The sequence below is a fragment of the Mesoplodon mirus genome (genome assembly GCF_964341445.2).
Source record: "Mesoplodon mirus genome assembly, chromosome: 14".
Classification (NCBI taxonomy): domain Eukaryota; kingdom Metazoa; phylum Chordata; class Mammalia; order Artiodactyla; family Ziphiidae; genus Mesoplodon; species Mesoplodon mirus.
Window position 1 is genome coordinate 50,133,037 of NC_138990.1, and position 14,897 is coordinate 50,147,933.

The window sequence follows — 14,897 nt, forward strand, 5'->3', positions numbered from 1 at the left end:
CTTGTGTACTGTCTAGAATGGGATAAATTAAAAGAAAGAGAATAACATTTAGCTCTTATTTGGACTTGTAGTACCAAACTTTGTTCAGTACTCCTCTCATCTACTTCCACTATGTCTATTTATTATGGTACTTACCTCATCCTGCCTTATATTTTGTTTACAGTTAAACACAATTAGATTTTTTAGTTCTTCAAAGGCAAAGATCTTATTATATTCATCTTTTCATTTTTTGTTTCTTATATTTGATAAATATTTTTTCAAAAGAAGTGAATTTATAGGGAAAGCAAGCAGTTGCACCAAAATACTAGTCTCTAGACTTCCTTTCTTGGGGTTTTGGGGAGATAGTAGTTATAGATTCTAGAACTAGAATTCTAGAATCTAGAATAATTTTGCTACTGTTCTTGACCCCCTTTTTACAGACATGATGCAAATTCTGTTAATAAAATATTAACCTATTTAGACAGGCAATACCTATTTAGGAATAATACAATATGTGTAGTAGAGAAAGAATTGATTTGGGATTAGTTAAGTATTAAAACCTGGTTCCTTCATTTGTTTGCCATGTGGAATTAAGCAAATAGTTTAACACTTCTGAGCTTCATGTTTTTTCACATATATAATTAGCATAACAATTCTTCACAGAGAGAATCAAATGAGATTAGATAGATGAAACTGCTTTGTAAACAAAAGTTATATAAATCTAAGTGAAACCTAAGTACTTCATTATTGTGATATTGTTCTACCTATTATTGTTGTTGTTTCTAATCTGTTTTTTTCTTTTAAATAATTTGTGGGAGAGAAAGTGCTTAGAGAAGTAAAGAACATGATCCAGCACACACACACACACACACAAATGTGTTTGCAGAGAAATACATAGAATTTATTGAGTGTAAATGGACCCTCTGAATTCAGTTCGTGTGGAGGGACACCAACCACATTTCAAGAAGACCTAAAGGGCTTCCCTGGTGGCTCAGTGGTTGAGAGTCCGCCTGCCAATGCAGGGGACACAGGTTCGTGCCCCGGTCCGGGAAGATCCCACATGCTGCGGAGCGGCTGGGCCGTGAGCCATGGCTGCAGCGCTTGCGCGTCCGGAGCCTGTGCTCCGCAATGGGAGAGGCCACAACAGTGAGAGGCCCATGTACAGAAAAAAAAAAAAAAAAAGAAAAAGACCAGGGACTTCCCTGGTGGTCCAGTGGTTAAGACTCTGTGCTTCCACTGCTGGGGGCATGGGTTCGATCCCTGGGTAGGGAACTAAGATCCCGAGTGGCATGGCCCCCCCCAAAAAAGACCAAAAATATTTGGATAAATTTTTTTAATTGCAAAATATGTTACCTTATTATTTGTAACATAGGCAATAATGGGGAAGAATATTTATATGAGTAATGAGTCTAATTGGTTGTGTGACAGCATTAAAAGAAAAATCTTCCAGTTTATTCTTCCCTTTACCCATGTATTTATGAGGCATATGCAGAAAAGAGTTAACATAGCAGGCCTGAGACTGCTGGCCTTAGGAAGTCCTGCTTGCAAGATTGGCTGGTATCTAGGAATTTGAGTGATAAACAGTTCCCTACACTGATATAAAACTTTCCCTAAATGATGAGAGTGACTCACTGGGCCTAAAATGTTTGTGCAAAAAATATGGTTTATGTTAAGCACGTGCTTTCCTTCTAGGAGTCTGGACTTTTAGTATGTATTAGGCAGAGAGTACCTACATGATCAGCAGGACTGAATTTCTTATGAGTGTCCCTGGTAGACAACATTTCACACATGTTGTCAGACCTCAATGCTGGAAGAATTGTGTCCTGTGTGACTCCACTGAGAGAAAACTCTTGGAAGTTGATGCTGGGTTTCATTCAGACTTTGCTCCATGTGCCTTTTCCCTTTGCTGATTTTGCTTTGTATCCTTTTGCTGTCATAAATCATAGCTGTGAGTACGACTATATGCTGAGTCCTGTGAGTCCTAGCAAATCACCAAATCTCAGGGTTAACGTGGGGATCTTAAACTCTTGGAGAGCTTAAGATAAATATAAATTACAGTGCCTGCCCTCATAAATTTGTATTCTAGTTCAGCTCGATCAGACATACATATGTCATACATTTAAATGACAAAAAAGATAACTGATTAAAGGTTAAGATGAATGATATAGAGCACAAATTCTGAAGGAGTTCAGATGAGGTTGAAATAAATGTAAGCAGGTATCCTTGGAGCAGTTTGGAACAAAGAATAATTATTTAAGCAAAGCAGGGAGGGATGGGGTGGAGGGGACATAATACAGACTGAAACACTAACAAAGAAATTAAATGGAGGAATTCATTTAATATCCAGTATTAACTGACTCCGCTTACGCTTCCATAGCCTCACAGCTTTAAAAATTGAGCTGAGCAAATTAGGTAACAATTTATACTGTTACACCTAATACTATTTCAAAAACATGAGTTCATTCACACTTTCACTAGTAACAGATACTCTGTAAACTAGAGAATCTCAAACTGGTACCTCAGTTTTGTTTTGGTTTGTTTGTTTTAAAATTTTGAGCCAGGGCCTCCCTGGTGGCGCAGTGGTTGAGAGTCCGCCTGCCGATGCAGGGGATACGGGTTCGTGCCCCGGTCTGGGAGGATCCCATATGCCGCGGAGCGGCTGGGCCCGTGAGCCATGGCCGCTGGGCCTGTGCGTCCGGAGCCTGTGCTCCGCAACGGGAGAGGCCACAGCAGTGAGAGGCCCGCATACCGCAAAAAAAAAAAAAAAAAAAAAAAAAAAAAAAAAAAAAAAAATAAATAAAATAAAATTTTGAGCCAGAATCTCCTCAGCAATAAATTTCACATAAAAATTCAGAATTCTGGTTTCTCTTGATATGTTTTAAACTTTGGCAACAGAGGCCACACACTTCTGAAAGGCAAAAATCAGCGGGAGCTGAGTAACAGCTGTCCCATTTAATAAGGGAAGGCTACTCTCCAATTTCTCAAAATCTTTTTTATTCACATCATATACACATTTTTGAATTCCACACCCACACATGGAACTCATATATGTTATATGTCTGACCACTGTGTCTTGTTGTTATTTGATTTTTTTAGCCATTGTATTAGACTGTAAACTTGCTCTTATTCCCTACTATATCCTGGCAACTTACTCGTCAGCTGGCACGTTGTCTGTGCTTACTATCTATTTGTTGAACAAATGAATGACTAATATATGTCACAATGTGAACTCAATATGGGGAAATGATTAATTGTCCGCAACGATGCTTTTGCTTATTAACACAGCTATAGGATAATAATCCCCTAATTGTTACTCTACTCTTCCCATTCCCTACCTCCAACCATGCCTTCTGTTTCTCTCTTTTAAGTTTTCTGCCTTTTTCAAAATCAGTCATCTCTTCTCTTGGTTCTAGGTGCTCCACTTTATTTTCCTTTTTTTTTTAATTGAAAAGAAGTCCTTAATAAGTGTCATTGGTCCCTACTTCAAATAATTCAGCATCTCTCAATCTGAAGGTTTGAGGAGCTCCTTAGAAGAGAAGGAGAGCTAAAATATCCAAAAAAAACTATTTAGTGGTAGTCACTTTCTAAATAAATTAATGGGTTAAAGTGATAAAGTGACCAAATGTCCTGGATTAGTTAGCTCAGTACTCAGCTCCTCCTTTTTGTCCTGGTGAAACTGGCCCAGATTCCCTTCAAGATTAAGTGTCCTGCAAGTTCTTGCCATCTGAAAGCTGGGAGGCTGTCACACTGTAGGTTAAATGGCTGAGAAGGTTAGGATCTTCAGTCCAGGGAGATTATAAAGCCAGTGTAATATCCAGGCACTATTTTTCCTGAGACAAATTTTAAAAGATGTTAATTCAGAAAATGGATTTGACTGGGATATAATTCCAAGGGGCAGAAGATGTGGACTGACATTATTAAAAATTGAGATCCTAGTAGAGTCTGAATTCTGGAATGACATTGTACATGTAAGAGATAAAAACAAATAAAATTATTGAGCCCTCTTACATTGCAGGTATTATGCAGGAGTTTTTAGGTGTATTCTTTCATTTTGTAATTTAATTCTTATTCCACCCATTTTACAGATGAGTTAATTAAAGAACTTGCTCCATAACACACAACTAATAAGTGGCAGAACCAAAATACCAACCCCAGTCTTTCTCACTCTCAAGCCCATATTTTTACCAAACAAAAAAATGACAAAGGTACAGAAAAGCAGTCAATATTAAGAACAACTGGATAGCAGGGACTTCGCAAGTGAGAGGCCAGGGGCCAGAAACTCAATACCTGGATGCTCAGGAATGAAAGATCACTCTTGTTCCAGGGGTTAATGATACATTTATTTCACGACTAATAAAATATAAACAGTCTAGGTAAAAATGTTTTTCTTTGGAAGCCCAGATTTTAACCTTAAAACCCTAAAGTAGTGTGTGTCATTAACTTATATGTGATGTTGCGCAAGTAACAGACTGTTAGAGCCTCAAATTCCTTATTTAAAAAAATAGAGACCATAATGCTTAACTCAAATAGTGATGATTGACTACAACAGTAAAAGTTAACCTGCTTAGCCTAGAATATGGGTTCAATAAATGTTAGCTAGTAGTAGTAGTAATCATCATCATCATCATTGCTGCTGTTGTCTCCTTAAACTTACGTTAATTTACCTCATGACTGAAACTAGGAATGTTTTTATGACTCAGCAAAGTGACTGGGAAATGCTTTTTTAGATGAGCAATCCATCTTAAGATCTAATCTGAAATTGAGGTAAAAGGAAATTTTGTACATAATCACTGTGGTAGATTACTTGCAAAGACGGCCACAATAATTTCTTTCATCCCTACTTATACACCTCTTTGCAATGTGACTTTGCTACTCCTCCATAAGGATGTAGAATTTATTTTCCCATCTCTTATGTTGGAGCTGGCCATGTGACTTGCTTTGACAAGAGAATGCAGCAGAAATTACACTGTGCAACTTTGAAGTTTAGGCTTCAAGAGCCCTTGCATCTTCGACTCATGCTCTCTTGGAAGACAGATGCTATATAAAGAAGTCTGGAATACCCTGCTGGAGATACATGCCCAGCCAAAGGCCACCACCAGCATCTGGACATGTGAATGAAGATAACTAGGCCACTCAGCCCTGGTCAAGCCTGCAGCAGATTACTGCATTCACATAAATGAACCCAGGCAAGGCCAGCAGAAGGACCACCCAACCAAACTCAGCCCAAATTGCTGACTCACAGAACTGTGAGTAAATAAATGGCTGTTATCTTAAGTCAGTAAGTTTTTGAGTGGTTTATTACACAGCAACAGAAATCTACAACAATTACCATGTTTGAATCATTTTTCAAATTATTAATATTTATTAAATGAGTACCATAAGCAAGGCATCAGGCTAGGTGCAGAAAGTGAGCCAAAATATGTAAAGTTTGGCCACTGTCTTGAAATGAGTTTATAATCTATATCAGGAGGTGATAAAGTATTTAAATAACAATAACACAAGACAATATATTAGAGGAGCCATAGAGTAACACAACCATATTGTTGTAAGAATTAAAAAATTGGATCATTTCTGCTGGAGGTGATAAGGGAAGGATTTATCAAGAAGATAATATTAGAGTTAAGCCTTGAAGGATTTTGACAGTGGAGTAGGAGGAAAAGAAATTCTAAGGGAAAGAAAAATGACCTGAGGATAACTGTGGTCTTGGTAAAGAGCAAAGAGTGCTCAGAAACTTGCCAATACTTTTTGTTGGATTATAGTATATATGTAGATGTGGGAGAACAATTCTTCAACAAATATCAAGTCGCAACTTCATTCCAGGCACTTCCTACTACTACATTATTATGTATTGATGATAGATGTGGAAGCTGAACTACAGATGTGAAGGCCAAGTCACTAGTCCAAGTTCACAGAAAGTGGGGGAGCAGAGGTTTGAATGCAACCAGTCGGACTCTAGAGCCACTCTACTACTGGGCAGTGTCTTGGCTAAGTTAAAAAGTTAGTTACTTAAGGAAAAACAAAAAGGCTGGCACCAAACTAAATACCCATTTAACAGTTGCAGTGAAAACGAATCAACAAGGAGGCAATTCAAATACTTAATATTGAGCAGAAAAATCAAATTAAGAAGAATAAATGCAGGGACTTCTCTGGTGGCGCAGTGGTTAAGAATCTGCCTCGCAATGCAGGGGACACGGGTTCGAGTCCTGGTCCGGGAAGATCCCACATGCCGTGGGGCAACTAAGCCCGTGCTCCACAACTACTGAGCCTGTGCCCTAGAGCCCACGAGCCACAACTACTGAGGCCATGTGCTGCAACTACTGAAGCCTGCGTGCCTAGAGCCCATGCTCTGCAACAAGAGAAGCCACCATAATGAGAAGCCTGCGCGCAGCAGCGAAGACCCACCACAGCCAAAATAAATAAATAAATAAATTAATTAATTAAAAAAAAAAGAATACATGCAATATGATTATATTTGTGTAAGGTAAAAACCAGGCAACTATACAGCATATTTACATATGTTAATGTATACACAAAACTAAAATGAAAAGAAAAAAATGATGAGTACAAAATTCAGGATAAATTTCCTGGAGGTCCAGTGGTTAAGACTCTGCACTTCCACTGCAAGGGTCACAGGCTCTATCCCTGGTCGGGGAACTAAGATCCCACAGGCCACGGGGGCAGGGCGGGGCGGGGCGGGGGGGTGTTGGCCATAGAAAAAAAAACAAAAACCAAAATTCAGGATAGTGGCTTCCTCTAGAGGGGGAGAAAAGAGTTCGAGATTAGGGAGGGGCTCACAGAGTGCTTCAAGGAACTGCTTACATTAGTTTTTCTTAAAATAGATGCTGTTTATTTTATTATTTTTCTTTAAATTATATATATGTTATACAGTTGTTCCTTAGTTTCTTGGGGGTGTGGGGTAGGTTCCAGGAACCACCCCCCCAATACCAAAAGCCAGGATGCTCAAGGTTGTTACATAAAATGACATCGTTTTTGCATATAACCTACTCACATCCTACCATACACCTGAAATTATCTCTAGATTACTTACAACACCTAATACAATGTAATACAATGCTATGTAAATAGTTGCAGGCCATGTGGCAAATTCAAGTTTTGCTTTTTGGAACTTTCTGGAATTTTTTTCCAAATATTTTCCATCTGCTGTTGGTTGAATTCGGATGCAGAACAACGGATACAGAGGGCCCATTGTATACATCTTGTTTACATGATATATGTATAAATCTAATAGATTTCACACAACAAAAAGTACCACAGGGTTCAAAAGAGGGAAGTTAGGAATTGAAATGAATCAGATGTGAAAGAGAGAAAGCATTTCAGAATGAGGAAATGGCCGAGCCACAGAGGCAGGAAAAGGGGTGGGGAACAGTAAAAGGGAAACAGGGAGTAAGTCATTTTTGCAATAGCCTACATTTGTAGGGGAGTAGTGGTGGGGAAAAGCTAGATAAAGTTGTGGCCAGAAGGTGGAGAGTCTTGGAAGCACTTGTAAACCTCACACTGTAAACAATGGGGTCTTTACTTCAATTAGTATTCCTTAGTTTGGGGCAACAAGAAACAATTACGGCTATTCCAAGTAAAAAGAGAAAGAGAAGAGAGAAAAAAAGATACGGAGATAGATAGTAGGAGAGAGAAAAAGAGAGAAGGAGGGAAGGAGAAACAGAAGCAGAAAAATAGAGAAATAGACTGAATAGTTTTGGGATAGGTTATCAAGTAAGTGACCAGTCCAGGAACCTGGTAGTTCTGCGGATCTCAATGAAATAAACTGATAGAGCAGCTCTTTAGAACACTCAGTTCTTACTACCTTCTACCCCAGTGTTTCCATCCAAGATTCCAGTTTCTAGGAGAGTATGGTTAACCTAGTGCTTCCACCTCTGTGATCTGGGAAGCAGGGTTCTGTGCTTGCAGCTCATGAGAATACAGGAAGCGAAGTCGAGTAGAATTAAAAAAAAAAAAAAAAAAGGCCCAGTCTGAAATGCTCAGGAAGTATGGGATTACTGAACAAAACCTAAGGATTCCCTTATTCAAACATTAATTCTTCAGACTAGACATGTCAACACGTACTAATTTAATAATTAAATCTCTGGAACTGATGATTCCATCACAATGAGCTAACAGTTTCGTTTTTGGTGACCTTAAGTTTTTGTACGCCTCTACAACTGCTATCCTCTCATAATAATTACTAGATTGGGACCCATTACTTCTGTGATGGAACTCAGATCAACCATCCTTTGCGGAAGACTGGCAGAAAATGCTGAAAGAAATATAAGAAAACTATGACACCGTAAGATGGCCCTGAGAACTAGCCGAGCGACCCCAAGCTGCAGCGGTCCCTCCAGTGAGTTGATAGCCTAAGCTCCCTGCTAAAGAGCTCCCAGGGTCAGCGAAGTCGACTGAGCGACCGGTCCCTATGGCAGACGTAAGCCGAACTGCACACTGGGAAATGTAGTTCCGCGGGGAAGGGACGGAGTGGCGGGAGCCGCACACGCGCAGTAAGAGCTCAGGGCAACAAAGACGGCGGCGTGCGCGCACGCGCCTGAGAAAGACTCGGGAGGGCGTGCGCGTACGCGTGCGCGCCCGGCCGCGGTTCTGAGCTACCAAGCGGCTGAGAGGACAGAGAGGGAGGGGCAGGAGCTACCGACCGCAGGAGGAGGAGAAGGGGTTGTGCTCCTGGCCGAGCAAGGAGAAAGGGGCGGGGCTGGAGAGCAGCGCGCCGGGGTGCCGAGCTCCTGGGACCGGCGGGCGCGTGAGGGTCTGTGGCCCTTGCCGTCCCAGTGGCCGCCGCCGTCGCTTGGCTGCCGTCGGTCTGCGGGAGGCGGGTTATGGCGGCGGCGGCAGTGGGAGCTGTGAATGAATTCTCCGGGTGGAAGAGGGAAGAAGAAAGGCTCCGGCGGCCCCAGCAGCCCGGTGCCTCCCAGGCCTCCGCCCCACTGCCTGGCCCCCTCCCGCCCCGCCCCCAGGCCGGCCCCTTCGCCCCAATCGCCGCATAAGCGGAACCTGTACTACTTCTCCTACCCGCTGTTCGTAGGCTTCGCGCTGCTGCGTTTGGTCGCCTTCCACCTGGGGCTCCTCTTCGTGTGGCTCTGCCAGCGCCTCTCCCGCGCCCTCATGGCCGCCAAGAGGAGCTCCGGGGCCGCGCCGGCGCCGGCCTCGGCCTCGCCCCCGGCGCCAGTGCCAGGCGGGGAGGCCGAGCGCGTCCGAGCCTTCCACAAGCAGGCCTTCGAGTACATCTCCGTTGCTCTGCGCATCGATGAGGACGAGAAAGGTAACTGGGGGCCTGGGGGGAGGGGGCGGCGGCGCCGGGAAGAAAGCGGTGGGGTCGCCGAGGGAGGGCAACACCTGCGTCCCTTTCCTGCGGGAGCCGGTGGTGCTCCCCCGTAATTGATCTGCCCGGTGAGACTGCTTCCTCGGCTTAGACCCTCGTCCTCCACGATTCTCAGTTAAACACCTCTCTCCTCTCAGGCACCCTAGCCGGTGACTTTGTTTCAGACACTAGCCTACACCTACACTTCTGCATGACCCAAGTCCCTATGAGACACCCAGACGTGCTGGTGACAGTGACAGTTGTCCTAGAGTGACCACACAGATCCTTTCTAGCGCTGTAAACAGTGAGTGGCTTCCTCTGAGCCAGGTTTTCCAAAAGGTTTTGATATCGAAGAAGCTGTGCCTTGTTATAGGCTTTTAGTGAAAGCAGAGTACTGTAGTGTCAGAAAAAAAGAACAAATGGTGACTCAGTTTTGAAAGGAACAGCTGCATATGATTACAGCTGAATTTGCACTGTTTTAAAAGTTTCATAACAGTCATTTTTATCAATGTAATGACTTCTAAGTATTTTTCAATAAAGTTCTATTTTAGTATAAAACTTTTGCTCCTGGTTAATTTGATCTCATCTAAGTAAGTGTTCCAAGGTAACCTCTACATTTTTAAATTGAAATATTGAGTGAGGACTTCCCTGGTGGGGCAGTGGTTAAGAATCCGCCTGCCAACGCAGGGGACACGGGTTTGATCCCTGGTCCGGGAAGATCCCACATGCCGTGGAGCCACTAAGCCCATGCACCACAACTACTGAGCCTGCGCTCTAGAGCCTGCAAGCCACAACTACTGAAGCCTGCGCACCTAGGGCCGGTGCTCCACAACAAAAGAAGCCACTGCAATGAGAAGGCCGCACTCGTGGCAATGAAGAAGACTCAATGCAGCCAAAAATAAATAAATAAATAAAATTTAAAGAAATTGAGTCAATAGGATTAATTTATAATACCATTTTACAATAAAATTTAAAGATTTCTATTTCTGAATGAAAGCAAGGGTACTACATCCTTCAGATTTCTTTTAAGCTAACGTTTTTTAGTCTTTCTATAGGCTAGGCACTGTATGCTCTTAGCTTTGCATGTGTTATCTGTTTAGTCCTCACAATTACCCTGTGAGGTGAAGGTACTGTTAGTATCAGCATTTTACAGATGAACAAACTGAGGTTCAAAAGATTAAAGCAGGTCATTCCAAACCTATGCTAATTGCTAATGCCCAATTTTTTATGGAGTTAGAAGGAGTCTTATAGCATTTTGAAAATCCCTCCTTTCGTCCCAACTCCAGTATGCTGAGATCTTCTTTTCCCTCTAACTACTCATTTTTATTGTCCATTAGTTTAAAAAAAAAAAAAAAGCAATCTGCAGTTCATTTGTAGTGTCTCCACTACCAACTCCAGAAACTGTTCTAGAATGTCAGTTTTGTTGAAACTTATTTCCTTTGTGAGGCCTTGGACTGAGAAGTAGGATATAAGGAAGGAGGCAGGTATTCATGGGTTTTGGACAGAGTGGAGGTTAAGAACGTTGAAGAAAGGAGGCGTGGGGCTTCCCTGGTGGTGCAGTGGTTAAGAATCCACCTGCCAATTCTGGGGACATGGGTTCAATCCCTGGCCTGGGAAGATCCCACAGGCTGCGGAGCAACTAAGCCCATGCGCCACAACTACTGAGCCTGCGCTCTAGAGCCCATGCTCTGCAACAAGAGAAGCCACGACAATGAGAAGCCTGCACACCACAAAGAAGAGTAGCCCCCACTTGCCTCAACTAGAGAATGCCCATGGGCAGCAACAAAGACCTAATACAGCCAAAAATAAAAACAAATAAATAAATAAATTTATTTTTTTAAAAAAAGAAAGGCACATTTAAGAAAAGAATACCATGTGTTTTGGGAGGGAAGTTTTTAATCTCTTCATTCTTTTTTTTAAATATATATTTAAGGGCCTCCCTGGTGGTGCAGTGGTTGAGAGTCCGCCTGCCGATGCAGGGGATACGGGTTCGTGCCCCAGTCTGGGAGGATCCCATATGCCGCGGAGCGGCTGGGCCCGTGAGCCATGGCCGCTGGGCCTGCGCATCCGGAGCCTGTGCTCCGCAACGGGAGAGGCCACAACAGTGAGAGGCCCGCATACTGCAAAAAGAAAAAAAAATATATATATATATATATTTAAAATATTTATTCATTTTTGTCTGTGTTGGGTCTTTGTTGCTGCGTGTGGGCTTTTTCTAGTTGTGGCAAGCAGGGGCTGCTCTTCGTTGAGGTGCACAGGCTTCTCGTTGCGGTGGCTTCTCTTGTTGCGGAGCACAGCCTCTAGGCGTGTGGGCTTCAGTAGTTTTGGCTTGCAGGCTCAGTAGTTGTGGTGCACAGGCTTAGTTGCTCCACGGCATGCGGGATCTTCCCGGACCAGGGCTCAAACCCATGTCCCCGGCATTGGCAGGTGGATTCTTAACCACTGCGCCACCAGGGAACTCCCTGTTGCTTCATGTTTTATCTCTAAGGAGCATCCACGATCTCCTAGGGAGGATGAAGAAGCATACCATTATCCCTTCCTAGAGAAGCACTGTTTTATTGCACTGTTTTATTGTAATAGAGCCCTTTGAAGTTTACTAATCTAGGTCAAAAGTTGTTTTAGAATAGAGGGAATATATTTAAGGGTAGATCAATTCCAGTAAATACAAAGAAATTTTGTTAACACTGGGTGATGGGAGTTGGGAGGTAGCATAAGAGGTCAAGGAAAACTTAGGTATTAAAAAAAAAGGATCCTGGACTCTTAGATTTAAAGAGAAATCAGTTCCATGTGAGGGGTAGGTAATGGAAGTGGAATTCAGACCTTGGGTTTCATGCTGGTGACTTATCTTTGGGTATCGCATATATACGTCTATTATATTTAATTCCTCTTAAAATATTTAAGTGTAAATATTTTCAGCAATCTCTGTACCACATATTTCACTCTCAGCTGATAATGTTTCTATTCAAAGGTTTTGCTTTATTTATACAGTTAGTTTATAAAGTGGACAGCAGAACAGGCAATGATAACTCTAGTTTGAGTTCTACAACTGATGCATTATATGACAAAATAAATTAGTTCGAACTGAAACAAATTAGTTATATTAATTTTCCTTTGACAGTGAAGTAAAACTGAGTTTACATTGTCGTGGTTCTCTTCTATCTCAAATTTTTCCTTTAGCATATTGAAAATGTTTTTACTTTACCTTTAATTCAGTGGTTGCCAGAGTTCACATTTGAAATTTATTTGCCTCTCAGCCATCCTTGACAATACAGAACTTAATTTCAGAAGAATTTTATTCTCCCTCTTTCCTACTGCATCAAAATATATACGAACAAATTGAAATGAATTGGATAGTGTTCAAAGGTTTCCTAACTCTGTAGTTAGCCCCTAAACCATTAAGGGGCTAGTAATGTCGTGCAATCCCTTTCCGTTAAAAACTTGACCTAGCTTCTAAATATACTGAAAGCCACTTTATTTCATCAGGTGAAGTGGGCTATTTCAGACTGTAGTGATATTAGTTAATTGACACATTTGGTGCCTTCAAATAATAAAGGCCAAATTAAATCTTATTTTAACAAGGTAATACATAAATGTGGTTTATAAGGTGGCTGTTTATTTTGAATTTTATTCTTTTCTATGGCATACTCAACTTTGACACTGAACTTTCATAAAGGCCTAAATTTATCTGAAACCAAGCTATTTTTAAAAAAAATAAATTTATTTTTGTCTCCGTGTGGGCTTTCTCTAGTTGCGGCAAGTGGGGGCTACTCTTTGTTGCGGTGCGCAGGCTTCTCATTGCGGTGCCTTCTCTTGTTGCAGAGCACGGGCTCTAGGTGCGCGGGCTTCAGTAGGTGTGGCACATGGGCTCAGTAGTTGTGGCTTGTGGGCTCTAGAGCACAGGCTCAGTAGTTGTGGTGCACAGGCTTAGTTGCTCCACGCCGTGTTGGATCTTCCCGGACCAGGGCTCGAACCCGTGTCCCCTGCATTGGCAGGCAGATTCTTAACCACTGCGCCACCACGGAAGCCCCTGTTTGTTTTATATGAAGCAGGTTCTCTGTTTTGTAATTCCAAGGGCCCCTTGGAATACTTGGGGGAGAAGAGAAGGTTGTAATAGTGGTTCTTTGGATTAACCAGAACGTGACCTAACGTGCTTTGGGTGGCTCCTGCTGGTAGACAAGCCTGGGGTCTCCTGAGTAATACAGTGGTGCAGGTTCTTCAGGTGTGGCTCAGTACCTCAAGTGTGTAGGACTTGACAGACAGTAAGGGCCCAATGTATTGTATGAAAGAGAGAGAGCCAGTTTCTCAGGATAAGATAGGGCTGCAGCATCTGGCATCAAGGATAGAAGTTATCTAAATAAAATCCTTTTTTATTTATTCCTAGTCAGTTTATATTTAAAACGGAAGGTTTTTTAAAAAATTAGTTACCATGTACTATAATTTCATATAATCCAATGTAGTACTTTATTTAAAACACACAAAATACTTGCTTATCCACATCTATTTTCAGAAGGTGAAGCTAGAGATTAGATATCAGAAGTATCAGATTTGGTATACTTCCTTTTATTCCTAAAAACTACTAGATAACATTTTGAAAGGATTGATTTCAGACAATTTTCTTGTGCCTGATTTCTGCTTTAAATGATTAGAACAAGGAAAGAATTATTCTGATGGATGGACATTCTGATAATATCATACTTTTCCCAGAGAATAACATTATTTTTTATTAAATAAACAATAAACACTTTATATTTCTCTTCAAGAATATTTAGTGGCATTTGCACTAAAGAGACAAAAAGGCAGCCACTTTTATGAACTTCATTCCTTGTTCTGTTTTTAGCTGATTTTTATTGCAGTTTATATTCTTCCTAATACAGAATACAGTTGAACCGTATAAAACTCACCTGGTAACTAGATTACTAAGATTATTGTTAGTCATCCTGATGACAATTAAGGGGTAGTCAGTAAATGGATATTAAATTATTGAAGAAGGATCTTCCCTAACCCTTCCTGCCTCTTTTCCACTATCTTATTCTCTGTGCTCTGCCCAGTAGTAGTTAGATTTTTCAATTATGGCAAAGTGTAGATTCTCTACTTTTCTACTCATTTTCCACTCTCTTGACCTGTATAAGATCAGTGAAGGTATTAATCAGTGAGCTAGCCTTTTTTTCTCTTGCTTTGTGAATTATTAACAAATGCTCATGCTAGACATCCTATAGAATAAAACATCTTTGAACACACTCACATCTCAGTGGTTCATTCTGGTAGTGAGGAAAGAAAAATGTCAAAATCCACAATTTTCCTGGGACTAGTAAGTGTTTTACAGCTATATAGGTATAGCTAGACATGTTATACTTATTCACATATCTTTCTGTTCTTTTGCAGATATTTTATGCTGCAGTAGAGAGGGAGAGAATTAGTTGTTGTTCTTAAGTGGATTTTGTCAGTTCCTTTCAGTGAGCTTTCACTAGAACACCCATCTATGGCTGAACAAGTGGGATTTATTACTTATTGTAACCAAGAGAACACACACCATGGAGAACCATGGTGTATCTCAGGAAAAGGCTAAAAAGAACTTACAGAATTTGGGCTTCTATTAGGT

General features: G+C 41.4%; 1 protein-coding gene across 2 annotated transcripts in view; it reads left to right on the plus strand.

The window, feature by feature from the left end:
* Window positions 1–8,539: 8,539 nt before the first annotated feature.
* Window positions 8,540–14,897, plus strand: part of SPAST (spastin) — a 54,613-nt gene continuing 48,255 nt past the window's right edge. For both annotated transcript variants that reach the window (XM_082642247.1, XM_082642248.1), the window contains exon 1: window positions 8,540–9,259. In XM_082642247.1, coding sequence (XP_082498373.1) covers window positions 8,845–9,259 — 415 coding nt within the window. In that variant the 5' untranslated portion in view covers window positions 8,540–8,844. The remainder of the gene's footprint in view (window positions 9,260–14,897) is intronic.